The sequence below is a fragment of the Amblyomma maculatum genome, chromosome 1 (genome assembly GCF_055883805.1).
Source record: "Amblyomma maculatum isolate TAMU_Amacu chromosome 1, ASM5588380v1, whole genome shotgun sequence".
Taxonomy (NCBI): domain Eukaryota; kingdom Metazoa; phylum Arthropoda; class Arachnida; order Ixodida; family Ixodidae; genus Amblyomma; species Amblyomma maculatum.
In genome coordinates, this window is record NC_139344.1 from 178,293,248 (window position 1) to 178,320,287 (window position 27,040).

General features: G+C 44.8%; 1 protein-coding gene across 1 annotated transcript in view; it reads right to left on the reverse strand.

Annotated features, from left to right (window-relative positions):
- LOC146204985 (histidine ammonia-lyase-like) overlaps positions 1–26,300 on the reverse strand; it is a 42,726-nt gene extending 16,426 nt beyond the window's left edge. Inside the window, exons 1-8 of the mRNA XM_084589659.1 lie at positions 26,148–26,300; positions 7,209–7,519; positions 6,123–6,189; positions 5,548–5,575; positions 5,279–5,353; positions 5,084–5,156; positions 4,524–4,590; positions 4,381–4,418 (exon numbers count right to left, since the gene is read on the reverse strand). Coding sequence (XP_084445785.1) covers positions 4,381–4,418; positions 4,524–4,590; positions 5,084–5,156; positions 5,279–5,353; positions 5,548–5,575; positions 6,123–6,189; positions 7,209–7,449 — 589 coding nt within the window. The 5' untranslated portion in view covers positions 7,450–7,519; positions 26,148–26,300. The remainder of the gene's footprint in view (positions 1–4,380; positions 4,419–4,523; positions 4,591–5,083; positions 5,157–5,278; positions 5,354–5,547; positions 5,576–6,122; positions 6,190–7,208; positions 7,520–26,147) is intronic.
- Between the last annotated feature and the right edge of the window lie 740 nt (positions 26,301–27,040).

The window sequence follows — 27,040 nt, forward strand, 5'->3', positions numbered from 1 at the left end:
CACACTGAATGCCTCAAGAATTGACTGTAGCGTCCTTAGCACTCGTATGATACTCTGTCGTTTCTAACCAGATTACTCAGAGCTGCGTTTCAATACGCACCAAGGTGGACAAGGAAATCGTCTATTTTATCATTCATCATATTTTGTCGCTAGCTGAAGCTGAGATTTGGTAGTGCGTGGTTCAGCAAGCGATTGCAATCAGCGACTGCAATAAACAACTGTAAAGTATGGAACCACCTTAACAGCGGAGATCAAAACACTCTTACGGAAGACGGTGTACCACCCGTTTTACGTTATAGGAAAGAATGACTTCCAACATCACACTGTGCTTAGCTGCGCGCCCAATGTTAGGATACCTCGTTTATATTTGTCCCAAATTACATGCCCATAGGCAAGGCGTGCGCTTTCCTGAAAAAATCGGTGGCCTGCACTGTCATTCTCGCGTCAAGAGCGTCGACAACCCAATTTATAATTTTCTCTTCCACGCTTTCATATCAAAATTTGCTCACAGCTTCGCCCGTTTAAACACTGCGTCAGCTTCGGTGCTCTGAACGGAATGTCTGCACGTCAAACATACGTCACTGCTGCTTTCTCGTTCCCCCTGTTCGCCACCTCACGTCTTTTCTTTTTATTTTTGAGGGTGATTCGAGCGCCGCTTCTGGTAGAGAGCGGCATTTCCGAGTATCAGTGTAATCCTTAACCGTGACTAAAGCGTTGATAATTTAAAAAAAATTGCGAGGGGCGCTTAAGGCTGCTTACGTGCTGTGAAGGTTAGTTTATTGTCTTGTCTTTTATATATTTAATCTTCATTTATATTTTCGAGACTTTTCCTTTTGTTTTGTGTTATGTCTGCAAGGTTCATTGACCATGAGACCTATTCCCAAGCCGTACGCGAGGGGGCTCTAAGTGGCCTAGTCGATAACATGTTTGGCTTGCAACGTAAGGGTCGTGGTTTGGAATCCTGCCTCTAATCGAAAATGTTTATCTGAACGAAATCAATCGCTTTATAAGACTGCATCGTATCAGCCATGCGGCGGCCTTTATTCTGCCTTTGCATGTGTCTGCACGCGACGTCACGTGGGCTAAACAACCCTATCGAATTTGGCGCAGTCTGTCGATTGGTTCCCTGGTGATGGCGTCATAGTCCTGCTTGACCAATATGAGGTTTTCTGGACCACTCTTCTTTTTTTTTTTCATACTCCAACTCCGCGTGTTTCGTTACTAATGGAGAATATAAAGCTTTCGCCTTAATAACCGTCACACAAGGATGGGTATAGAATCCAGCTCTTAAGCTCATGTTTCTTGGTTGCCTCATTGGTACACTGAGCCGTCAGACACTGACGTATTGCAGAACAAACGATGTGTACTCTCTTGGCACAAGTAATTTAACTTTCTTATTTTTTTTTTTACGCAACATCATAATGACTTCTTCAAACTCTGGCTGCTGGGAAAGAGATGAGTCCCGTTTCTTGCAATGTGCGATTATACCCTATGCTGTCCCCGGCGACCGTCCGCCATTAAGATTTGCTAACTGCCGTTCTCTGTCAGCCACGGTCAGTGCTTCAGACGGTGGTTTTTCAGAGCACTGCAGAATCTGCATTGGAGTAATGCGAAAGCACGGATGCTGCTGTTGGTTGCTTTTGGTTGCTTTTGGATGCTTTTGGTTGCTTCTGGTTGCTTATAGCACTTAATTCACTTCTTGTTTACCCATTTTAGTCTGTGGTACTTTCAAATTGTGCGCAAATCCGTTTCCTATGCCCTTTTTCGGTTCTACTTCCGGTTGCGTGACGTCACATCCTTGACGTCACCCTAATTGACTGATTTAATTAACTATTTTAGTATTTGAGACATTCAAATGTGGCGGCAAGCCATTGGCTAATGGGACCATTTTCACCTTTACTTTTACGTTTTTTGCCTTTAATTACGTAAATTACTTATTGGCCTAATTTATTTTCGGGCACAACCTATTATCGATTGACCCCACTCATTACCCTCTACCACTTCTCAATTACTCACAACTGCTGTGGACACAATTTTGCATGTTTCGCCTTTAATTAATTACCTAATTAACTTATTGGCCTAATTATTGTTTCAGACAACATTACGTCACCCTCTATCGATTGACAGCACTCATTATCCTCTACCACGTCTCAATTACTCACAACTGCTGCGGACACGGTCTGCGGACAGAAATCTATGAACACAGCGAAGTAATGCTTTGGCATTAAAAAGTATACCTTCATCGCCCTCATTCCAAGCATCTCTGAATAGACACGTGCAAAATAATTGTCATTGTGCGAATTACAGAGTTAATAAACGTCGACCACTCAGCTTCGGATTCAACAGTGCGCCCAATTGTATGCCATTCACTGTAAGTGAAGGTGCTTACCAAGAAATCAGACACTGCCCCTTCCTTTTCCTAAAAGCTAAACCAACTAAAGACATTTAACGCTATGCCACACTTCGAGCCAATCAATGCCAGAAATTCTTAAAGAGCCACAGTCCGCCTGTAAGGCCGCAGTGAAAAGCGACTCGCACGTGGAGTCGAGCTGGCGGTCGAACCCCCCACGCGCCGAGGCCAAGGAGCGAGCGCTGTTTTTTTTTTTTTTCTCCTTTTCTCCCCTTTTCTTGGGCGGGGCGCGCGGGAGGCCTGGTTTGTTTCGTCCTTTCGCCCCGAGGCGTCGCCAAGAAGCGAACGACAGACGCATCCAATTATCAGCCGGGAACAACAGGGGCACGCTTCTGCGAACCACTTTACGGCCAGCTCGTCCAGCAATCTCAGCGATCTCCCGCTGTGGCGCCAAGCATGGGGGCAGGGAGACGCCGTTAATGAAGCTTCTTGCACTGCCACAAGCGCTTACTAAATGTCCTGCAGAAGGCGACAATAGGCGCGGCACTAGCCCCCACGCAGCGGCTCATCGGGTGCGAGCAGCGGCGACGCTACACTGCTCTGGGACAGTGCTGCCCCCCCCCCCCCCTTTTCCTCGAACGGGACGGCGGGGTGGCCTAGTCTTTGCCTCCAGATCCCCCGCGGCGTTTCTTTCACAAAGGCGCCAGCTGCAAGGTCGCGTCGCAAACACGCTGAGGAGTGGAGACAAAGACAGGCGCCGTGTGAGAGGGTTTGGGGACCGGCGAGTGGAAAGAGTGTGTGTTTTGAATGCTGTATTTTTATTTGAAGTAATTAAGGACCTGGGTACGAGATTATTCCCAACCCACGGGGGTTGTGGCATGTTTTTAAATAATTTGATTGGCTGCTTCATTTTCGGGGCGGATCACCTAAGGTGACCGCCCTTGGGTCTTTGTTGATGTCTGGTATCAAAAAGCGGTCCTCGGACCATGTTCGACAGTCAAGATTGAGGCTCCGTGCTTAGCACGTATTTACAGTCCCTAGGCTTTAACCGAAATGCTCGGTAGAAAAGTAAGGTCTTGTAGAGTGACTTCTCTGTGTGAGAGTCTATTTTGTCTTAAGTTGCAGTTGTCTGTGTGACTCTTGTTACTGTAACTGTTTGCCAATGTATGATATTTTTCCTCTGTAAATATACATCCTCGTTGAACGTCATTGGATCATCGGCTCCTACTTTCTCAACTTGCGGAACCTGTCGAGTGCTTCACTGCCTGCCGAAGACAGCTATTCATTACTCCGCCCTCCGGTCGAAAATATTTTCTTCCCCAGTGAGTGCGAGGCTTCGCTACAGGAACGCGATGCAGCTAACATTTTTTAAAGGGAGTAATTAGTAGTGCAGGTACAGCCACCACAATCAACCGATTCCGCCATGTTCCCTTGCAGAGGAATTTCCCTCTTCTGCCTGACCGCCATGCCCCCGCCATGCCCCTGCAAACCAAATTCCCCTCTCTTCCTCCTCCGCGTTTGACGGGAGGCGTGGTGTCTGTAGGAAGTCTTTAGGAACGGCGCAGAACATAGAACGGCCTCGGAGCAGGGACACCACGTGCGCGATGACGAAGCGGGCGATAGAGAAGCGCGCAGCGGGTGGTTCAAGCAATTAGTGGTCTCCGCCTAAGATCGGAGGCCGTAATAGAGATCAGGGAAACTGGCTTTCGAAGGGGAGCATGATAGAGCTTTGATTTGTATTTTTGCTGCTTTCCGGCGCGCGCATTGCTGTAGTATTTTGCAGAGATTATCTTCGATGGCTGATCGAAGATTTGAGCTTGTTTATTTAAAATGCCATGCTTTGGTCAGTGGCCCTTTAAGACGAAACTTAAGCGCACTCCTAATTTATCTTCCCTCGCGTTGTTTGTACTACGCCTGCCAAAGCCTGTGCAATTACTTCAGCGTTGACAGTTGGATCGCTTCAGTGGAAGACAGAAGAAATGAGTTCGTTCATGCATTTCCAAATGTTAATAATATGATGAAAACCTTACCTGCCGCGTGTGAGCGGACTAGATTTTCTTGAAGCTCCCTATAGCACACAGGAAAGAAAAAAGATACCATGCTTCAGAATAAGAGGACCACAATTGATCATTAGGTATCTAAAGAGGACCAGCTGCTCAGCTATAGTACTTACTTCAGATTATCATCGGGGATGACTACCCGGGCGAATTTGCCAAATCCCGTGTTTATACCATATGCCACTGAAAAGACAAAGCATAATGCATTAATAATGAGCAAAGGTTAGGTACTACGATTTCTTTTCAATAAACGTGTGTTCCGCAAGCAGAAAGGGGGATCACCTGATGCCATACCATTGTCTACAAGACGCAGTGCTAATAAAGAAACCACTTTACAAATAGAAAAAAAAGGCGATGAAAACAATGTAACCGACGTAGTTTATACTGCATTTTATTTTCCTGCCACGAGATTCTCTCTTTTTTCTTCGACGTTTTTTTTTTTTTCCTCAAGGTTAAGATCACCGAATTTTATTGCTTGGATGCGTAGGATGCCCTCCTGGCGTAAGAACAGTCACGCTTCTTCTCCCTGGATCTTTAAATTGGTGAGAACATGGAAATATGCATGGTTTGTCGATTATGATTCTAGTTCTCTTGTTGGAATACTGTTCCACATTACCTAACGCGACAATGCATATTCTATAAAAAAGCAAACTAAAAAAAAAAGCTCGAATTTCACCTTTGTTCTCCTTCAGTATGGTCTCGAGCATCTCCCTGGCCATCTTAACTCTTTCCACAGAGTCACCACTCAGCTGCAAAGCAAATCATCAGCTTCATAACCATCATAAAAAGAATTAACCGTAAGGCTGGTCAATGCCAGTGAGCCGGACGCAAGAACTGAGTTCTTCAGGAGAGAAAAGGAACACATCTGTACCTGTATTGTATACTTTCCCCGGCCCAGCTCGAGGAGTACTCCTGGGGTAAGGTTGTTTCCGTCTATTGTGACCACCTTCAAAGAATAGCCAAGAAGATATTCATTAGGAGCATTAGTCACATCCGGGCTCAGGCATCTGGCGCCGGCATATGCGAGAAGCAGAACTGCAGTTAAACCCATGCACGGCAGCGCGCCACTTGTGTTGCCTTTGCCCAACTTATTTAGAGTGGAGAAAGTGCTCAGAAACTCGCAAAGGACGATTGGTATACCTGTGTTGGTGCCTTGAATTTTCCTGGGCTGTGAATGTTTGTGAAGGAAGCTTGGTGGAGGTAATGCTGCCTTCGCTTGTATGCTAAATGAAACACCGCATGTTCACAAAAGATGGATATTTATTCGTTTTCCTAGATGCATGATTTCATACAGAAAACTAAAATGCGACCTCATATAACTGAAAAAAAAAAGAGTTTCAGTCATAATGATTGATGTGAAAAACTATATTAATTCACTCATGAATACACTGCTGAATTCCCACTGGCTGGATGGCGTTTATTTCAGCTGACGATCCCTACAGCCGAAGCGTATCATAAATCAGAAGTAAAGGCAGCTGCTCTGTTTTACGACTTCAGGTATGTACGTGTTCAGAGATGAGCTTGTCGCACGATGTGTAACTGGATTGTTTTTTTCTTTTCTTTTTCTTTTTTTGCGCGCGGTCTTATAGACATACCGCCGTGATGGAAACAAGCACCTGTTGCTGCAAAATGCACGCAAGCGCTTTTCGCCGTCGCCGGTGCGCCACTTCTAAATTACCTCGGATCCGAGGCGTGCAGCAATATGTAAAGGATACACTTGTTCCGGAACGTAAGTGATCTCCGCGGGGCCCGTAACTGGCGAAGGCCGATCCGTCTCGAGAACTGCGTCGAAATAGAAATGTACACTGCCAGTCACAGGACACATTCTAAATGAGAGAGCACTGCAATCGGTAATTACTTTATCCAAAAAATTCTGTCAAGGTAAACAATTATGTTGCGACTATTGGTCGTCATTGGGCAGGGCATTATGGATATGTCATATCCAGGCTTCGAAACAGCGCCTTGTGCCTTCGGCCTGAAAAAGAACAGAAGCACGAAACAAGACACGGAGATAAATGTGAACAGGAGCACAGAAACAAATGTTTATATTCAGCGCTTCTTTTCAACATGAGATAGAAGGCGTCAAGGAGTATAGGTACCGTAAGATCGCCTTACTTCTGTGACGTCGCGTATTGCTTAAAACTGAAGTTAGCGTAGGCAATTAAAAAGAAAGAAAAATAACGTTGCCCAGCCCGCACAGAAAAATGCACAATGGGCTTAAAGCGATATAAAATAAAAGCTGGGCAAAAAAGAAAATTTTGCATTGCAGAAAAGAAAGAAAAACAACAACAAATTCGGAAAGGAAAAGTGTGTGTGTGTGTGTGGGCGGGGGGAGGAGTGTACATCAAAGCTGTGGAGGAAGGTGCATCAAAACTATGGAGGTGTTTGAGACAGCTATAATTTCATTTTCCTTGCGCATCTTCGTGCCGTCTATTTTTCATATCTAGGTTGCCTTCCCATTCGTTTATTTTACTATTGCTTGATAATTTGCCCTTTGTATGTTCTGGAAAGATGGACTATGGTAGATTTAGTAGAACTACTACATTTGTATACAAGTGGACTATTACTGAACGGACGGAGATGCGATGGTTCAGTTATACATTCAGCATTTAATTATCCTCCTGTGATGTCTTGTTGCTTCCTTCTAATTGTATGACAAGGGGTCCTCGATCGTTAGTCATTACTTAATCTTATTTTAGACACGTCAACAACGCGTTTAGTACGGAATTAGCCTGTTTTGTTATTTTAACTTAACAAATACTGAGTGTTGTCTTGAGGGCGCGCGCATGCCACGTGCTCACCCACTGACAGGAACTCATTATCGTCGAGGACGTTCCTTATAACGTCGTCGCCGTCGATGATGGCGCCACCGCGGGTCTTGCGGATCTGGTATACCTTCTCAGTACGGCCGTCGAGATAGGACGAAGGCTTGAGCTTCATGTAGCGCCGTAACGCCTCCTCGCCCAGCCAGCGCACCGTCTGGCGGCCATCGCGGCACGGCACCGCCAGCCACTCGCCGCGCACTCGCACCGACACCTTCATGGATGCTCTCGCTTCTCAACACGGTCCTCCTCGGCGTCCTCCCGACCAGCAAGCGTATAGCAAGGTCCACCTGGAAGCACAACCGCGCCGCTGCAGTCTTTGTGACAGGCCAGATAGACCCACTATACTTCACTGGGAGCCTGACACCAAAAATAACAAGTGGGTCAGACCGCCCGTGTACATCAATATCAGTCTAAATTGGGATCCCGTATGAAGCGCAGTGATGTACCAAAAGAGAGGTATGGGTTGCGAACCTAAAGAAACGAAATGGATTATATGCGAAAATGCTTAGCAGTCTGGTTACATACCGCGTGCAGCGGCCGGCCGCCGTCTTGGCTTGGTCGAGCTGATGCATTGTCTGGTATGCGTAATTCCTTGATACCGCGCTGAATCAGACGTGAATCTCGCGAGTAGCCGTTTAAAAGGAAGGTTTCAGCCACCGCGCTGCTTGTGCGGCTTATCCCTTACCAACTGTAGGTTCTTTCTCGTCCTTTAGCCACCCACAACGTCCCCTGCATCGCTTGAAGTTTGGCGCTGCAGGAATCGGCACTGGGACATGGGTCTAAAACACAACTTTTCCGCTGCCGTCTTAAAGCACGCATTTAGACGCAGGTTCAGGAGCTCTCATTATCATCGCTGTTTCAGTTGAAGTGATGGAAAAATCACATGGCAAAATAGTGAGCAGTTATTTGCGCCGCGTGTGCACATGCGTTGGCCGGATTAACTTCCTTGACGCTTCAAACTTCCATGAGTGTCGGCGCCAGCAGCTGCATCCATTGTAGTACAACCAGATGCCACCTCGACCAGTCATCCCTTGAATTATATTGGGCAGCGCTTGAATTATATTGGGCAGCCCAGCGCTGTTGCCAGTGTCAATTTTTGTTGCCTTAATTTCCAGCGACACGTTTTAGACAAGGCGGAAGACACTCATGGATAAGTTATAACACTGCTAACAGTCGATATTAAAAATAAGAGAACAGGTGCGTATTATTTACATATTGCAAGCAAAGGTGCAGTTCTTTCTTTACATTGCTCACATGCGATATTGTTGCGACCTTTGCCTCTTGCTATGAAAGGCATGCCTGACTAGAAAAAGAGCCTACAGAAGTTAAGTCGTGTATACGGTAGGTAAGTCATGTGTGCGAGTGGGAAGTCCGCACGCTTTGGTGACTTCCGACACTAATGGCTAACTTCAGCTAACTTCCAAAGCTCGACATAGACGTAATGACTTTGTCGAGGTGCAAGTGTTGCTGCTTGCAGCAAACAGTAAAACCTGACGGCTTGAAGCGTTTTCAGAACACCATCGCTTTGAAGGGGCACGATAATTAAACTAATGGTATGTATTGGCAATTTCTTGAACAGACTTCCAACGCGTGGATATCGATTGGAGTCAGCGTGTAAAAATAAATATTTTCCGCATCAGTCTTATGCGTAGGGGATCAAACAGCGTCTCATGAGCCGCATGCAGATTTTTGCGGATCCATGTGCGGTTCTCTAGTTTGTCATGGCTCGATCGACTGAGGTTTGTAGCTGGCTCGCAATCAGTGTATATGGGCCTAATTTGCCAGTAACATAATGATAATGATTCTTTGTGGTCAGATTGCTTGTTTGAGCAGTAACGGTGTGATGTGCGCCACGCCAGCTGCTCATTACGTCTTCATTTAGGCGGAGTTGGCCCCTTGGCGGCTGCTTGAAAACCGTGTTTCGGAGAAAAGCTCAGCCCTGTCTACGAAATCATCGTCACGGTCTGCGGAGTGCACCAAACTACCTTGGGTTGAGCCCAAAATTTGGACAAGCTTGACGGGAAGACGTTGGCTGCCCTGAGATGAACGGTGACGCGCGCAGACAGGTCCTTTGTGGCAGCCACTGCGCGGCATGCCAGAGGATGCTCGCATCCCTTGCCAAAGGCGCCGGACGCCACGCAGATGCGTGATTGAGGGATCAACTCAAATGCGCCCAAGTTCAGGTGCTTCGTCGCCCAAGATCGTGGACCTTGTGGGGCCCTGCACCACGTATCCGTAAGGCCCGTGCGCGCCGCGCATTCGAAGGCCGCGCCGCTATCCCAATGCTCCCTGCGCGGTGCCTGTTTCCCTCTCCCCGCTCGTTCGGGCATAACCGGTCCCGCGCGAGGGGGCTATAATGGAAGCCACGCGCCGCCGTCGCTCTCTCTTGGTCCCTGCCTCTTCGTTCCTGCTTCGCTCCTGCTTCGCGCCTGGAGCTTCTGCACGGAAGACGACCCGCAGGCTGCAGCCCCCCGGACGACGACCTAGCACCGACTTCGACGATCCCTGTGAGATTAAAGATGTTTGTTACACGGCCCACTGTGTATTTGTCGTGCGCATCCCTCGGGCAGAGAAATCGCCCACAACCTGCAGATGCAATTACAGGGCGGCGTAAACGACGCCGACTGACAGCAAAGGCAAACTGACTCCTGCATCGAACAATAAGCCCGGAAAGAAACAATGCCAATGGCTGGAAATGCAGTTATTTGGCCATGATTTGAGCAGCAACATTGGGGTGGGAATTCCAAATGAGTGCCAGGTCTGGACTAATCGTGCAACCTGCAGAGGACCTTTACGGTGGGGCGACTGACTGCAGTAACGTGCGGTATTGGTACGTAACGACAGAAAGCGAGATAGACGACTTAGTGGAACGCCTTCCTCCCCTAAAGTGAAGACGAGAAAGATACTCTGCCTGGTGAGAATTCTGCTGATGATCCGAGGATAGCCAGCGGGAAGTGGAATAGACGAGGGAGCCGTCAGGATCGATTGTCCGGGCTGACGTCGATCATGTCTCTCTGCATGTCGGGACTCCAGGGCTGGGGCCGACTCGAGACCCCTGCCTGGCCTCCACTATTTAAACGACCACGCCCTAACTGTCTCCAGGCTCCGTAGCGTCGAGTACCTGAGCAACTTGCCGGGGTCACGAGAGAGTCGCAACCCGCCCATAATTGTGAGCAGTGTGTCCTTCCTTCATGCAGCCACAGCTCAGGAATAAATTCTTTTTGTTACAATCAATTGCAGTGTTGACTCTTTCGCACCAGCACGAACCCGATTTTAGAAACTTTCAGGCTGAAATTGTGATCTCGCACTGGAGCCGTCATATCTGGGTACACCGGCTAAAAAAGAAAAAAATGTGTAATCGATTTCGTCTTTGAAATGCACGTCGATACGTTTGGGCCCGACCGAGGAACTATACTCTGCAGTCAATTTTGCGTATTTATACACGCGCAAAATTGGCTCTTCTTTTGATCAGACAATAAAGGATCTTGCCACGATCATTACTTGACCTAAGCGCACTTGCTGCTGGGCTAGTTGGTTTTGATCGATAATTAAATAGTTTTAAGGCGCACAAAAAACAGACAAGACACATAGGTAGGTGTTTTGTCTATGTGTACATGTGTCTTCTCTCTTTTTTGCGCCTTAAAACTATTTAATCATTACTTGACCGCAGATCAACTGTAACAGTATGTGAAAAATTAGTGGAAGAAGCGAAACCTAGCCGGCTGGCTAAATATTTCGCATTGAATTCTAGGAGGCACGCACTATGCTATCGCGGTTTAGCGCAGAGACGAGAACTACGTGCAGCATTCCTTGTCAATAAGCATATAGCTGGCAATATAGAGCAGTTCTATAGCATTTACGAGAGAGGGGAGGGAAGGGGGGGAGGGGAGGGAGGGCGCCAGATGGCCAGATGGCACAATTAAGCTTAATAGGTTAAAATTGAAGACTTACGCGCGTAAGTCACGATGGGCCGGTTGTCGAAAGCTGTACTAATATATGTACCAGTATACTGTACTGACAGGCGATTCAATGCTAATGTATACCGTGGCATTGGATATACTTCGCCCGTGGTATACGTTTTCTATAGGAGAAGCATGCTGGAGACTAGGAAGTGGGTGACACAGCCTTTGGAAATAGCAGAGAGGAGGCTTTAGCTGAGTTAGTAGAGCGAAATAATTTACGAATCATGAATACCTTCTTCAGCAAATCGAAGAAGCTGAAGTGGACATGGAAATGTACGAATGGGAGGCTAAAATTGATATAAATTTCATATTGCGTTATAACCCTGATATATTGTGCTAGGTGTAGAAGTCACCGGAAAGGTGCGATGTAGTGGCCTTATTATGGTGAGGTCTCGAATTGAAAAGGGAATGGAAGACATCAGTGAGGGAGAAGGTCATCAACCAATTAGCGGTAAGAAAAAGTGAAGGAGTGCAGTATTTTTTATATAATTAACGCGCTACCCTCGAAAACAGAGAACACAAGCTCGCTTGTCTTCGTTTGCCTTATCACCGATTCCCATTGCTGCCTTGAGTTCGGGATCTCGCTGCAGAACAGACATTCGCCTTGGAGTTTTTACAAGAAAATGATATCGCCAGGAGGCGCTCCGACAAAGATAGAAGACGTTGAAGTGAGTCAGCTCCGCTCTTGACAGGACGTGCTGTCAACTGGTGCTGTCGCTGACTGCCTACTGTGCCCGCGTCTCATCTGATATTTGTCATCAACGCCGTGACAAATCTGGTGGAGGGGCGGGGTACCAGTTGGCAGCATGTACTGCCGGGAGCGGAGCTGACTCACTTCAACGTCTTCTGTCTTTGTAGGAGCGCCCCCTGGCATATTGCCCTGACACGACGGCAGTTAAGAGAAGGAAGATGTGGCGAGTTACTCTGTGTGGAGAGAGAGTTTGAAGTTGCTCAGGAGAAACGATGTTCAAATATGAGTAAAAACTTTTGCTGTACTGTGTCGATTTTGTCGCAGTTCGATTTGCAAGTACTGTTCCAAGCAACATATGGATATTCTAGACTCGGCAAGCATACGGACAAGAATGAGGTGCGTAACTCTTTCGTAACCCTGCAGATGAAACTGAGTGTGCGCATAGCCCGCAGTCCAATGCGTTTAGTTTGAGAAGAGAAGCTGAGCGTACGGTCGAAAAAGTACGCCGAGGTCATAAATTTCATCAATCCTGGACGTCACACAATTCACACAATAAGATTCGACCATGGAAGTCAAATAAGTACAAGAATAAGATTTGGATGGAATGCATTTGGCAAGTACTATCATATCATGAACGGCAGCTTTCAGTATCCATTTAGAGGAAACTACGCGACAGCTGTATCTCACCGGTACTAACCTGTGAGGCAGAGACGTGGAGCCTAATGAAAAGGGCTCAAATATAACTGAGGACAACATAGCTGTATGGAACGGAAAATGGCAGGCTTAACGTTAAGAGACCGGAAGCATGCAAAGTGGATCAGTGAACAAACGCGAGTCAATGACATTCTGGTAGACACCAAGAAGAAATGGGCCTAGGCAGGATATGTAATCCGAAGACAAGATAACCAATGGTCGCTAATAGTAATTGACTCCAGGAAGGACAAGCGTAGCAGGGGTCGACAGAAGGCTAGATTGACGGCAGAGATAAGGAAGTTTGCGGGGGTTATGTAAAGAAAGCTGGTACGGAACCGGGTTTATTAAGGAGGTATTGGCGAGCCTTCTGCCCTTGAGTGGGTGCAGTTAGGCTGATGATAATGAAGCAAGTAAAACTTTCACGCGCAGTGAAAACAAACGAACGAGAAGCTTAAACGTACCTCGATCCTACAGGCATCCTCACACAGTGCATTGAGTAGCGCAACATGCATTATCGTTTAATATCTCATACGAAGCACAACCGTCTTTTCCCGACGCCGGGCAGGGGATTAATTTTTTCTGACCGAGTCAACATGGCGAGCCTATTTCTTGGAGCGCTAAGAGATGGCAATGTGAATTTCTATTATCTCACTTTTTCCAAACTAAGACTGTTTTAAAGCTCCTGTAGGGAAAAAGAAATTGTGCAGATAATTTTGAGTCTAAATGAGGGAATTTTTTACTACGACGTGAAACTTAATTTATGAAGAATGCGGGAAGCCACTCCGTTGTTAGGAAATAATTTTGATGCAATGGTAAGTGCATGAATGCTTCGTGTGTCATTATCTTGAGGAAATTGAGGCGAGTGCGTACTAGTCTTTCTCGACTGTCTTCCTCGTTCCCTTTCCGTGCAGTTTCACTCCAAGAACGCATCATTTGAATAATTTCGGATGTTTTTTTTTCTTTCTTAGACGGACAATAATTGTCCGACACGAGGATGTAATGAAAATCCTTCATGAAACATCTTACTGTTTCTTTCCTAACGTGAAGATGCTTTAGTTGAAACAACTAAAGATGACTTAAGAAATGAGGAATAATTGGCATGATGTTGAAAATATCTTTTTCTCACTTGCAATGAATCTGACAGATGACGAGCCCTGACGGAGGCGAAATACAAAGCACACCGTCTTCTGTGCAATATCAGTGTGCACAGTATAAAACCAGGAAGTTGAAATGAATACGGTGTCATTTTTGCAGTGTCTCTGCCTATTCTTTCTTTCCTCCTTTATCCCTTCGCCTACGGTGTGGTTTAGATGTCCACGGAGAAATTAAACAATTACAATTTCCCATAACCATAACCAATTTTCGGCGTCCGAAAGGTTTTACACTCGTGTTCCTTGAAATAAGGAGCAAGAAAATCCGTAAAGCTGGACAAAATAAGGAAAAAAATATCCCGTGTGTCTGCCCTGAGCAAAATTATAATTCACGAAATACCGCCGCGTACAAAATTAGCGAGACCATGTTGGGTGGAATGTTTGCGATGGCTCAAGATAGCGGGTGGCCTGCAGTCACCATAGCACGAGCTTGGAACCAGTGACCAACTCTTCGCGGCACTGGTGTCAATCCAAACTACGCGCTAGATTATTCGAGTAAAGTTTGCGCTCAGCGGTAACGGCTCGCGGCATACGCCACTCATTCTCCAGGCAGTACAACCCTTATCCCTGGTATGTTCTGCTACTAATGCGTGAGTATTAAGCACTCCATCGTGAAGAAACCCTGGCATAGCACAGTGGTATGTAGCATTCGCCACTGGCAGGTGGCAGATTGAAGAGAAAAAAAGTCTCCTTCTCTACTTGCTGGAGAGTGGAGGGAGAGTCCGGAATGAGACATACCATGGTAACCCTCCCCCCCCCCCCCCCCCCCCCCCCCAGAAATAAAAAAGATAACATATGAATAAAGAAGGGGCATTCTGGAATTAATACTCACAGGTATCACTAAGCATGACTCAAGAAAAAATTACAAGGGTTCAACGCTGCTGAACCAAATATTGAGCGAAAGCATCAGCTGCGGGTGACCGAGCGCTCTTCTTCTCTTTTCTTCTTCCTCAGCCCACATATAAAGCCCCACTTTAACCAAGCCGTATGAACGTGCCTTAGTCGCCTATAGGGGTAACGTGAATTCCAGGGTCCTAGCAGGCTGATTCTGGCATAACCGTCCCATGCGAAACGAGAGACCCAAGTTGGCAGCTCCTACCGATCGCTTGAGTTGGTAGCCCAGCTGTCACCCTAGTGTCACGTGGGGTGTGACGTCACAGCGTCACGTGGGTAAGACGTGGCTTCCGACCGCGCTACGCTGAAGGCTCAAAACCTAGAGTAGTATTGCTTTCGCAATAAAATTAAAATTACTACGAATGGCCCCCAAAAATGCAAATGACTCAGAATGACCCAGAAAACAAACTTTCAGAGCATCTAACTGTCATACCTTAGACGGTGCGATAGAATAAGAACCTCTTTGTAAGCTCACATGCACGAAAACGTACAACACATCACAGGACACCAGCGGCAGCCACATTCCGGTCCCTCCCTCGTAACCCCTAGAAGAGGAAAGCGGGGTTTTCCTCCCTCCACTTTACTACCTGCCAACTGTGGCAGGTCATGGGTGGCTTCCATTTGCCAAGTTACCTTGGCAGGTAACTGGCGGCTCTGGCCGCCTGGTATTTGGCAGGTGGAAAGTGCGTGGCACCACCTTTGGTTTTTCGTCCCAATGGAATTCTGATATGCGAAGGCATAAAACGAAAATGCCTAAGAGTGACTCATCAAAGAGCAAAGTTTCTCAGCCATGGTCAGCAAAGTTGAACAAGAACTCTTAATTAGCGAAGAAGAAATATAAAGAGAAGATAAGAATTATAAGAGAAACAGAAGTGAGGAGGCACAATGCTAACGCATTGTCAGCGCATGACGATAATTAGGCGCTCTCGTAACCTTTTCTGTAACACAATGAAAATTTCAGGGAAACGTGCGGGAGTATCTCACTCACTTATTGTTATGCAAGCCTTGGCTCAGTCGGTGTTTTCTCTCTCGGTTGTTGGTCTATGTAATTCTGCAATACCCTTGGAATTAATTTTTTTTTTAATTTTGTACTGAACGCGTGGACTAACTCCGGGAATTCCATTCTAAAGAGGAAGCTTCGTGGAGGATGCAATACCCTTGGAATTAATTTTTTTTTTAATTTTGTACTGAACGCGTGGACTAACTCCGGGAATTCCATTCTAAAGAGGAAGCTTCGTGGAGGAAATTGCAGGCAAGGGTTTTTCCTAACCCGGTTCTCTTTGATAAGTTGCACCTGGAGGTGTGCAATAAAATAGCACATATGGTACAAATGATACGGACTTGCGAAGCATTTTATGACGGCACAAGCACGATAGAAACCTGGGAGGCCTCACTACGCAGCCCCGACAGCTAAGTGATGTCATCGATCAAGCTCTGTCTGCTGTCACGACATTCGGGGTCCCGGCCGACGGATAGGCAAGCTGTGGACGAAGACGTCTTTTTCAGGACAGTTGTGGCTGGTGGCAATAAATGCTATTTCCTCTCTCTCTCTATCTCTCTCTCTCTCTCTAATTCTGTCTAAAGTTGGTTGAACACGAGCCTTCAACATAAAATGCGACACGAGAGGTGATCCTATGATGCGCAGAGCTCCAAACGGTAGTACTACAAGTAGTAAAGAACCTTAAGCACTCAAAATATGCGTTTCCTGCCACATCATGCCGAGCACTTAACAGTCCTCCTCTGGCATACCCTGGTTGACCTCTTGCGAGCTCCAAGGAAATGTCAACATTTTGTTACACACCCACGGTGAATAACACAGTCGTTTCAGCGATCACTGACAAATTGTTTCAAACGCTGGTCTAAAAAAATGTTTTCACGAACAAATTGTCCGTGGCGGCGGACGTCATATTGAGACGATGTATGCGAATTCACGTGTGCCATATTTGTACATGGACGCATATGCGCTTTTGTGCACCAGTTTCAACCATTCTTATAGCCAACTACTCGGCCGCAGCTGTGCGCCGCGGTAGAATTATATAGAGCTCGTAAACAGCTATAAAGCCAATTCGGCAGGACGGCAGCAATTTGCCAAACATTAAGGGCATTTTCATGGATGATGCATTCGTAGCACATTTTACAGCCGAGCGAAAAAAAGAGACATGCGTGAAACCAAATCAAGCAGTTGCTCATCTGCACTTTCGCTGCTCTCTCTCTCTCACCCATGGCCGCAGTTAAAGTGTTAAAAAAAATCACCGCTGTGCAGAAACGGAAACAATAAAAACTAAAGGGAAAATTAAACGGTACTTTTCGCGCCATTTTCAAGTAGGAAAAAAAAGGCACTCAGAAGGCCGTGGCACTGCACACACTAAATACTAACTCCAAACGTATTCCCCTAGCATATGCTCCATCGCATAATTATATTATTTCAACATACGTACTATGTCCACACATTATGATCACCTTATAAATTTTTAGCCCTCGTGAATCACAAATTTCTTCGGATGTGTCTTTCCGAAACAAGTTTATCTTCTAACGAATTCACTTTGCCAGGCTTTCCAGTTGAAGATATAGTCATCGTCCTATACAGCCATATTCGTTTCAGTACCTTAGCCTGTAAACGGCACCTTGTCGTTATTTTTAGCACTCATGAGTGCGATTCGTTGTAGACAGTATTGAAGCAATCTTTTCTTTCAACAAACAGGCGAACCCTTATTGAATATACCGCTCGCCGTTTCCATCCTACTGTAATTTTGCCGTGAACTCGAAAGCATTCATCACTCCCTGAATCAAGAAAAATGTAACATCATTATTATAGGCAACATTAATGTAGACCACCAGTACTAGTCTTCTTTAGCCGTAACATGGACGCCTTATTTGACTTAGCCACACAATGCGTAGCTCTTGAACCGCACACACTAATTACTCATATTTTATCGAGTGTTCTGTCGCCTCAGATTGCAGAAGTCGTTCACTTCGATACAGCTGATCATTACGCTGTTTTTCTTTTAGAGAGTGTGCGCCCAAAAAAAGCCTGTTGTGTCAATCTGGTACTTCACTCCGACTGCTTTGCTCGCACTGTATCTCATGTGGATTCCTAGAGCTACAACGAAAGAACTCATTGTTGACGCTGTTTTTAACAATCTATGCGCTACAATAACTAAAAGTATCAAAGCTAATTTGCCAGTATCTTCAGTTCAGCATTGGTACACTGCACACAGAAACCCGTAGATAATGAACGGACTGCTGGAGCCAGTTCGCAAGAATGAAAACCCTCATAATGAAGTAAAACGACAGCCAATTAACACTGCACGTCAAAATCGCTTTAGAGAATGTTGCCGAACGCTCAGTACGCTACTTAAGAAAGACGAACGCTACTACTACCAAAACGTTAGTGTTAAACTGAAAGCAACATTGCCAAAAACTCCTCGCTCATAAAATACTTTCTAGTTATAGAGCGCCAGCAACCAACTGTAAAAAAGTTGCTTGATGGTTACAATTAATGTATTGGATGTACAATATACGTTTATAATAATTTTTGTTTAAAGCACCTGTCCAATGCAAGCTAAAGTACCTTCTAATATTGCGCGCGGCCTATATTAATTTTGTCTGCACCCCACGTCACCTGAAGAAATCATAGCTACAATCTCCTTTGTATAAATGCTAGATGACGTGAAGGCTATATCCATCTATCTACGATTAAACTTATTCCGAGACATCTCTCTTTTGTGCTCTCCAACCATATTAATAGAATGCTTAAAGCAGGCGTTTTTCCCGCAGCTTCGGAGAAAGGCAGGATGGTATAGGTTTATTAAAAAAAAAAATGAGATTGTAGTGCTATGGCCAAATATCAACCGCTAAGTTTTTCGCACTTTTATTAAGCTTAAAGAGAAACTTACGCTTAAATGCTTAGTGAGGTTTCTGATAAAATTTCATCTCCTAATTCCCCACCGGTTTCACCCTGACTTCTATAAAGAGCTTGCAATACTAGAATGCACTGATGTGCTACCAAAATATTGTAAGGATTCTGGGCAGAAGCCGTTTTTACTGACTTTTCAAAACCTTTTTATGCATTTAACGACTTCGTTCTATCTTCTAAACTAGAATTTCTAGGAATATGCTGCCCAACTTTTATCTTTATACGCAGTTACTCATCGAATTCAAATAGTCAAGTTTGCCGACATTTTATATCTGTCAGCATCCATGGAACAAGGTGTACTGTGGGGTTCAATCTTCGGGGCGACACTTATAAATCAACTGAAATTAATCGCGAATACTAATTAACACCTATAACAAAGTGTTCTCACAACAATCGCACGTGAGTTTCTAAAGTGCGCCCAGTAATTTCTGCGTTTCCTCGGTAGCCGGTGAGCTATTCGATCCAGCGAATGAAGCACGCAGCTCTCCTATACGTATCGCTTCGCAGACCTACTTCGCCTGACCGCGAAGAAATATTTTTTACCAGGAAACCGCATCTCGGAAAACCTTTGCTTATTACTATAATGAAATATCCAAGTAAAGCGAGCAAGTCGGCTTTGGTATGCCTCGTAAATTTTAAGCGCTTTGGAACACGCCCAGAAATATTTAGTGGAACTACTCTCAGTACACTCTGTTGAATGCATGTAGCATTTCACGGAGCGCTGTGTGAATTCATGGAAACCTGTGTCCTCGGGCCCATTCGACCCACTTTTTTTTTTTTTTTTTTTTTGCGCTCAAAGCTTGTGAAAGTGAGGAAACATATTAAGCCCCACAAAACCTCTCAGCACTGTACAATAAGAGAGAACTGTTGAAATCATTTAGATGTAACAAGCTATTTTGTTATACCTAACCCGAATGGTAGCGACTGCCTGGCAGTTCATCGCAACTAAGTGACTGCTTCGAATAGCTTCTGATATAAACATACGAGACAAGAACAAAGCGACTCGTTGAACACGAAGTGTAATAACGACGTGCGTTTTTGGTAGTGATGTCTGTCGAGCTGGGGACAAGTAAATCTATTCCTCAGCACATTTCTTGAGCTTAGATGCCCATGAGTTTGCCTCACACGCGTCGGCAACGAATACCGCTTGTACCACGACGTAAGCAGCCTGGAAAAGGGATCCACGATACGACGTTTCCAGAGAAATGCAAGGCGAGTAGCCGACTCATACAGCTCCTGTCCAGTATACGCACAGTGAATTCGCCACCTGCGGCGCGGCCATTGCTTTGCACACCGCCTATACATTAATTATTTTCCTGGTTATGTCACTAAATTGAACTGCATTTTACAGGCTAATGATACCACGCCGTATACCTGCGACCGAAGCACAAATGACCTAATTAAAACTTCGAATGCTGAATTTGGAACTCTAGTTCCTTTTGTCAGAACGATTATCTTGAAATCAATCCTCTAAAACTAATTGTATGCCATTTGATACGTATAATGACAACCGATCAATAACACAAGTTTATTACACACTGAATCATTATGAAAAAAAAGTCGCTTTGAGTATTCAGGTACTTTTCAAGAGATGTCATTACATTTAGAAACACATTTTTTGTGTACTTTTTGTTTGAGTTTAATCACAGTGGATCTTCTTGGGAAAATACGTATCTTACTCATATCTTCTGAAGCATCCGCCATTTACAAAATTGTCCCCTCTATAACGAAATCTGAGCATCTTCTCTTCTTACATCCTTCTTCAGTTAAATGTAGCTTCGCCCATATATACTGTTCTTAATTTAACTTCGCTCATTTACCCCCAAAACAGTAATTTGATCAAACTTTCCCAGAACGACAATTTGCTGCCTCCCAAAGTTAGCACTAATTAAGACAATCAAAACCTCTGGTTTTAAACCGTAACACTATGGAACTCACTACCGTCATGCATTAAAACGTTAAAGAGTTCATTGTTGCATCAAAACATCTTAATAGCAATGTTGTTGCACTGTTTACTTTTTTTAATGATATATTGCTGCGTGTTGTTGTTCATAGATTACAACATAATTATAACGTTTGATTTCTGTCATTTTTGTGTTAATAGCGGGCATGTTTCTGTAGGAACCCCCTTGAAAGTTTCGCTTTGGGAATTCCTTCTGTGCAATTAACTCAACACTTATTTGTCTAATGCATTTCTATCATATTCAAAGCCTGATACGCATAAAAAGCAGGTGTTAGTCCAATGTTTAGGGGAATCCCCAAACACGTAGTAGATTGTAATAAAGGAGTAACCACTCATTAGCAAACACCAGAGTGCAGATGTATACGACTGCTAAAAACTATACAGCTTTCGCCACTAATTTCCTAGTCAAATGTAGTTAAAGACAATCTCATCGTATACCGAGGTGCATGCTGAAGAACTGCGTCGAAGCGTTTGAAATTGGCCTTCCCATCCGTCGTTAGACGGCTAACGATGGTCAATGGACGTGGCAGGAAAATAGTTAAAGTGATGAAGCCCTGAAGCAAACAAAGCGAAAATCAACACTGGTAACTGCGCCGGGCTCTATAACGGTGACGATTAAAAGTGCGGATGCGCATCGCATACTGCAACAAAAGAGGTGTCATTACGCAGCTGGTCGAGGTGAATATATGCACGCAACTGTTGGCGCCGGCGCGCACGAAAGTTTGCAATGACACAGGTTACTACAGGCCAACACCGTCTGCGAAAGCAGCTCAAAATAACCATTCACTATGTTCCACACGAATTGCGGTTTTATCGATTTAACGTCCCAAAGCGACTCAGGCTACTAGAGACGCCGTAGTGGAGGGCTACGGAAATTTCGACCACTTGGTGTTCTGTAACGGGCACTGACATCGTACAGCACACGGGCGCCTTGCGTTTCGCCTTCACTGAAGCGCAGCCGACGTGGCAGGACTGAACCCGCGCCCTCCGGTTCAGTAGTCGAGCAAAGTAACCACTGAGCCACCACGGTGGGGCAGATGAATTGTCGCCCATTTTAAAATATAAAACGGCGACGATAATGATCGATGCTTCGAACGAGGCCTAAATGTGTGCGCTAAAAGGAAAATGGTACAGAGGTCGAATATGTCCCCAGTGTCGAGTCTTGCGATCTTTGACGTCGATGCAAATGCGGGAAGAAAAAAAAAGTCTAAAAAAAATTGAGGGCAAAAAAAAAAAAAAACAAAAAAAAAAACTACTTTTTATTGCCCAGGAGAAAAACAGCTAATATTTCTGAACGAAATTTTCTGCACAGTATTTAACTTCACTACGCACTCTAAAATGGGATGTAAATGAGATGTTTGTGAGCCATCTAAGTATCTGGGGTCTTTTTGTACCAATCAACGACTGATGTCGGTCGCATGTGCGATGCTCCGAATTTCTTCATCGCATGCATCAGGTGAACGAAACTGCTCACATTTCGGTATTCTGCAAACGAAGTTCTGCAGCAGGCTTGGGAGAGAGCGCGAGTAAAAACTTGTTTACGTGAACTCGAACCTCCAAGCGAGAAAAGGTGCACAGGCACGAATTTATTTTCTCAGCATTGGCGAGGCAGACTGCTGCAGTGCCTCGTGTACACATTGTGTTTGCATGAAATCAGTCCTCATTTTTTGCCTGAAAGAGTTTTACAGCATCTTCTGAGTCACAAAATAAATGCGCTAAATGAAATTCTGCGTCCTTGATTATATCTAAAATATTGTTTCTTATAAGAGAAAAATAAACAACAGAGAAATGTTATTTTTTTTCTGCGCTTTCAAATTAACATTTTTACACGCATAGAAAAAAACTACCAATAGATGCACTAGATGCGCCAGATCGACTGAACCGATGACAAAACCGTATAAAGAGGGCGGCTGGAAGATGCTGGAGCGATGTTAGCAAACCACCAAACAGTTTCCCTTGTTGTATATTTGATTAATAATTACCTTTTAGTAAGCACAGTGAGGCGCTCCGCTGTTACTATTTTTTGTCGTCGCACGAGTAACTGGCCGATAGTAACAACAGTCACAAGTAGGACAAGAAATTCTAACGGAGCGTGTTAGCGCCGCGCTGTTTGGATTTATTTTTATTTTGATAGTATACCAGACGTGAAAATAAAGCATTCCTTCTTGGCGGAATGTGAATCCAAAATTAAAGTGACTGAAACAATACCACGCTTAAGTCATTTACTCTGTCTAAAAAATGAAATCCATCAGCTCAAAAATCAGATCGCACGTGATGGTTGACTGTCATTGACGCTACCTGTCATTAACTGTCATTAACGCTACTTTTCAGTGCGTGCGAAAGGCATTAATGTCGGTCATGTGCTGATGTCTTATTGCGACGTCACGAGCCCTTTCACTGATATGTTCGCGCGGAAACAAACTCTTTGCTAAACGATATCTCCTCCTTTTCTGCTCTTGATTAATGTCAAGGGGCACAAGCGTTTTCTGAACGGCAAAAAAGACGAAAATATTTAGGAAAATGCCAGGAAATTGGTTTTTAAATGATCAATGCAACTTTCCTGAGAGGGTTTTGTGATCTGTAACTCCCTTCAGTTGTGCAGCTCATCACAGTTCAGTGAAGATGTTAACCTTTTGTCAGCACCTAAAATAGCGTTTAATGATATTGCACATCGATTTGGTGCATATAAATCTCGGACGCGGAAAAACTATGCCTACAGTGTGCAGTGGTGCAAGAAAATTCTGCTTATACCGAAGCACACATACTTGTGTGGCGACAAAGTACAAAAGGGATTTAAAAAAAAACTCCGTGCCTAAAGAGTTGCTGGATGCTGCACACTACAACACACCAGTTTTCGTTTCCTTTTTTGAAAACGAAGCAATATCCTGAAGCGGCACCCTGCGAACCCACAATTCTGGGTGACCTGTAGCTTCTCAAACAAAAAACACCAGTAAATTTTCTTCGATTTCGTCCATGTCTCTTTCAGTGCTGACTGATTCAATTTCTGCGCTTGAATACGCGTTTCGTCTGCTCGAAAGTACAGAAGATCCGGGAAAGAGCACATCTTCCATAAATGACTTCTAACTAAGGTAAGAAATGCAAAACACTTGCTCGCAAGGCGTCGTTCATACTGCTGTGACTGAGCTCACGCTCTTTCTTATCGTTGGTCATATCAGTCTAACGAGTGTTCAAACAATTGTCGCACTCACTAAACCCCACCTGCAAAATAAGAATGTCTAACCAAACGCTGGAGGCGCTCTTCTACGTGAATTTTGGCCTCGCCAGGAAGGGAGGCTGCTGCAAGGAGTTTAAACCCGGTTAGGAATTTTTTGTCGCGTTTCAGCTCTAATACTTTTGTATGGGGCAAAGCACTTCCACTACCCAGTCAGACCATGAGGCCTAGGGTCCTTCTCTCGGCATTCTTCTATACACACTAGTAGACCTTGTACAAGCAGCTATCAACAAATTTGTCTTCCAATTTATTCTATTTTTTTTTTCGCTGTGCTGTGTACAGCGAAATTGTCATTAGCTGAGACTATAATGAATGGATGAATGTATATCACTGCACAAAGAAATTATTGTGCGGTGTTGTTTGTGCGCGGTTCTTTTTGTAATTTTTATTTCACTCTGTGAAAATAAAACATCAAATTTATGATAGCGACCGCATTTGCTTTATTTATGAATTTCATTAGCATGACTGCGTTGCTACAATCTTCGAAGTGATGCTGCATTTGCTTTCCAAGGCTCACGGCACCGTGATGGTGAGCGCACTATCCGAGAGGTCGTGCGTGGGGAAAGCTTGGTGATAATGATTAACATGTCTAGGAAATTACTTCATAAAAAGTCAAGCTTGTCTACTTTTCGGCTACCTTAAACATGCGCATTTGACTTAATTTGGACCACTACGGAGACCGGCTACGTGTGGTTGCAGCGATCTAGTACCCTGTTCGCGAGCACCACGAACTGTTCCTTAAAGGCATTGCTTGAATGCCGGCGTTTTCTGATACTCCTTACGTGCCGAGCATGTTAAATGTGAGTTCTGTCGAAGCACAATTCATATGTAACTGTACCGTACACAAACGCTGTAAATCACAGAACACAAATTCTTTCAGCACGAACTTTGGAAAAAAGACGCAAGCACAATAACAACAAGGGACACGCAGCATTTAAAAGCTGTCGCGCATCAAAAGCCAAGGGTCGGAGAAGGAGGACACACTCATGTGTCCATCTCGTGCGTCTTATTCACCGCCCCTGTAGTTTGATAAGCCACAGCTTGTAAATATAAACAGACACCTAGATTCGACGTTATACAAGTGCAACAAACATCAGTGAGCTCGAAGCTCATTCATGTCAGGTGCAAAGAAAAAAAAAAAAAAACAGTTCATAACTGCGATTTGAACACATCGACACATCCATTCACACAAGGCGAACTAGTTTCACAATGTTTCTGTCTTGAAGACAAAAACCTCCTGCGTCGCGTTTCGACTCCAGTAGGCCTCCCAAACAAAATGAGCGCGGCAAATCAGAACCCAGTTAAAAAAAGCAATTGACTCCAATTGACATTAACATTACCAATATTTATGGCTTTTATATTAAGAGCTTTCAAGAAATTAATCTAGACAATTGTTTACATCTTTTGTGGTTTTCTGCAGTCGAAATCAAATGAAATAACGGCGCTGAACAGGCATAACTAGTCCCAGCATGAAAGTCAATTATATGAGATATGTAAGTGGGAGCAAATGTGTTCTATTAACATGTGTTCGGGTTAAGTTAACAGTGTTAATGTGATGCTTAATTGTTTGCGCGTCTTGATTTATGGGAAGCAAATAGTTGTCATGATTTGCAGTCCTTCGTAAGAACGTTGGTTGAGTGCCGTCCATGTACGCCATTGAGGCTTTTTTCTTGCACCTTAATATCGCTCGTATTGAGCGTTGTACACACCTTAATGTAGAAGTATACATCTTCTGATCGTCTACTGGGTACGATTGCAGTCATAAAACCTTATGGCTGGAAAAGGACGAGTTTCAATTGGTCCAATGGTCCAATCGGTACAAATTGGAAATTTCTCAATTGGAGTCAATTGCCTTTTTTTTTTTTACTGCATAGAGGGTAGTGCAAATTAGTCAAGAAGCCCAATGCGCATTGCACATGTTGTCGAGTGTGTAACGCACTAGATCCAGCAAAGGGAGATAAACAATAAAGCGCCTGGATTCTTCGCTGCGTCATTTTCAACAGATTTTTCTTTACATGACTTCCATCATACTTTGGTTGTATGTATTCAATATTTTTTATGCCTATGTTCATGCATGCAAAGTAAGGTGTTGTTCCAAGGCAAAAGAGACTTGTAAATGAATCAGGGCGCCGTTCGAGAGCTTTAGTCAATGGCAGTGCAAGAGCACTGCATGTGCCAATCTAATTGAGATATACATGTCCTGTTTACATTAACCAACTAACGAATTGGGGAACACTTTGACGTTAGAGTTTTTCTTAATAGCTATGTAGCCCCAGACACGAGTAGCATCCACTGCAAATAATAAAGATATAGTGGCAGGAAAGCATCGTGCACCCGAAAAGAACTCGTAGCAGAGAACGGGACCGGGGAGTCGAGCATCCTCAACGCCACTCAAAATGAGCGGTCCACATACCTGCCCGGAGCAGCAGCAGCAGTCCGATGGTACAGGAGACCTGGTGCGCGCGGAGCAGCACTGTGAAGGAGACCGTGAAGGAACCGCGAAGTGCCTGGTGCGCGCGGTGCGAGCGCGGGCCAATAGACGTAAAAGCCGAGGCAGAAGCGCCGTTCATTCGTCCGATAACGAGATACAGCTTGCGTATGCACCCTCGTCTTGGAGGCTATCGCAAGCGCACTTCTCGTACGGTCCACCAGGCGTCACGGCCGCCGTAACAGGTAGCCCCATACGCAAGGTACTCGGCCAGTCATTTCTTACCTCCTTTGAAACAGCTTGAAAAATGAAGTAGCCGCACTTGACCTAGCGTCTGTGGCTGCCATTATCTCTGTCTGCGCTTCTGTATTACTTTGTCTTCACGTGCATGCTCAGCTGACGCTGGGTGGTTAAAGGGGTGCGCACCATCACAGGTTGAAGAAAGATGAATGTCGCTGACGGCGACGAAGGATAATATTGTTTTACCAAGTCTGTTGTTGTTGTTTTTTTTTTCAGCAGTGGCATCCTAACGCATAACGGCAGTCCAGATTGTCGTTTATAACATTTTAGTCGGCCAGTGACCTATCCCTCTCCCCTAAAATTCCTGCTACCGTCTTGCCCTCATTCTCGTATTGTGCTCCCATCAATAGCAGACTGCGAGGTTTTATATGGCTTCTTCTCCAGTGTGAACTGTTATCAGCCCATTCCTACTACGATGTTAAAGGTCAGATCAGCTCATGGCAAGAATGCCACCAGTGCAATAACAAGTGTTCTTGCTCTCTCACTTGAAATCTTGTTTGGGTCATAACCGGTTATACACGCTGAGGTTAAATAAGCAGCGCCATAAAGGCGACAGCAATGAGGGTTGCAGAAGTGTC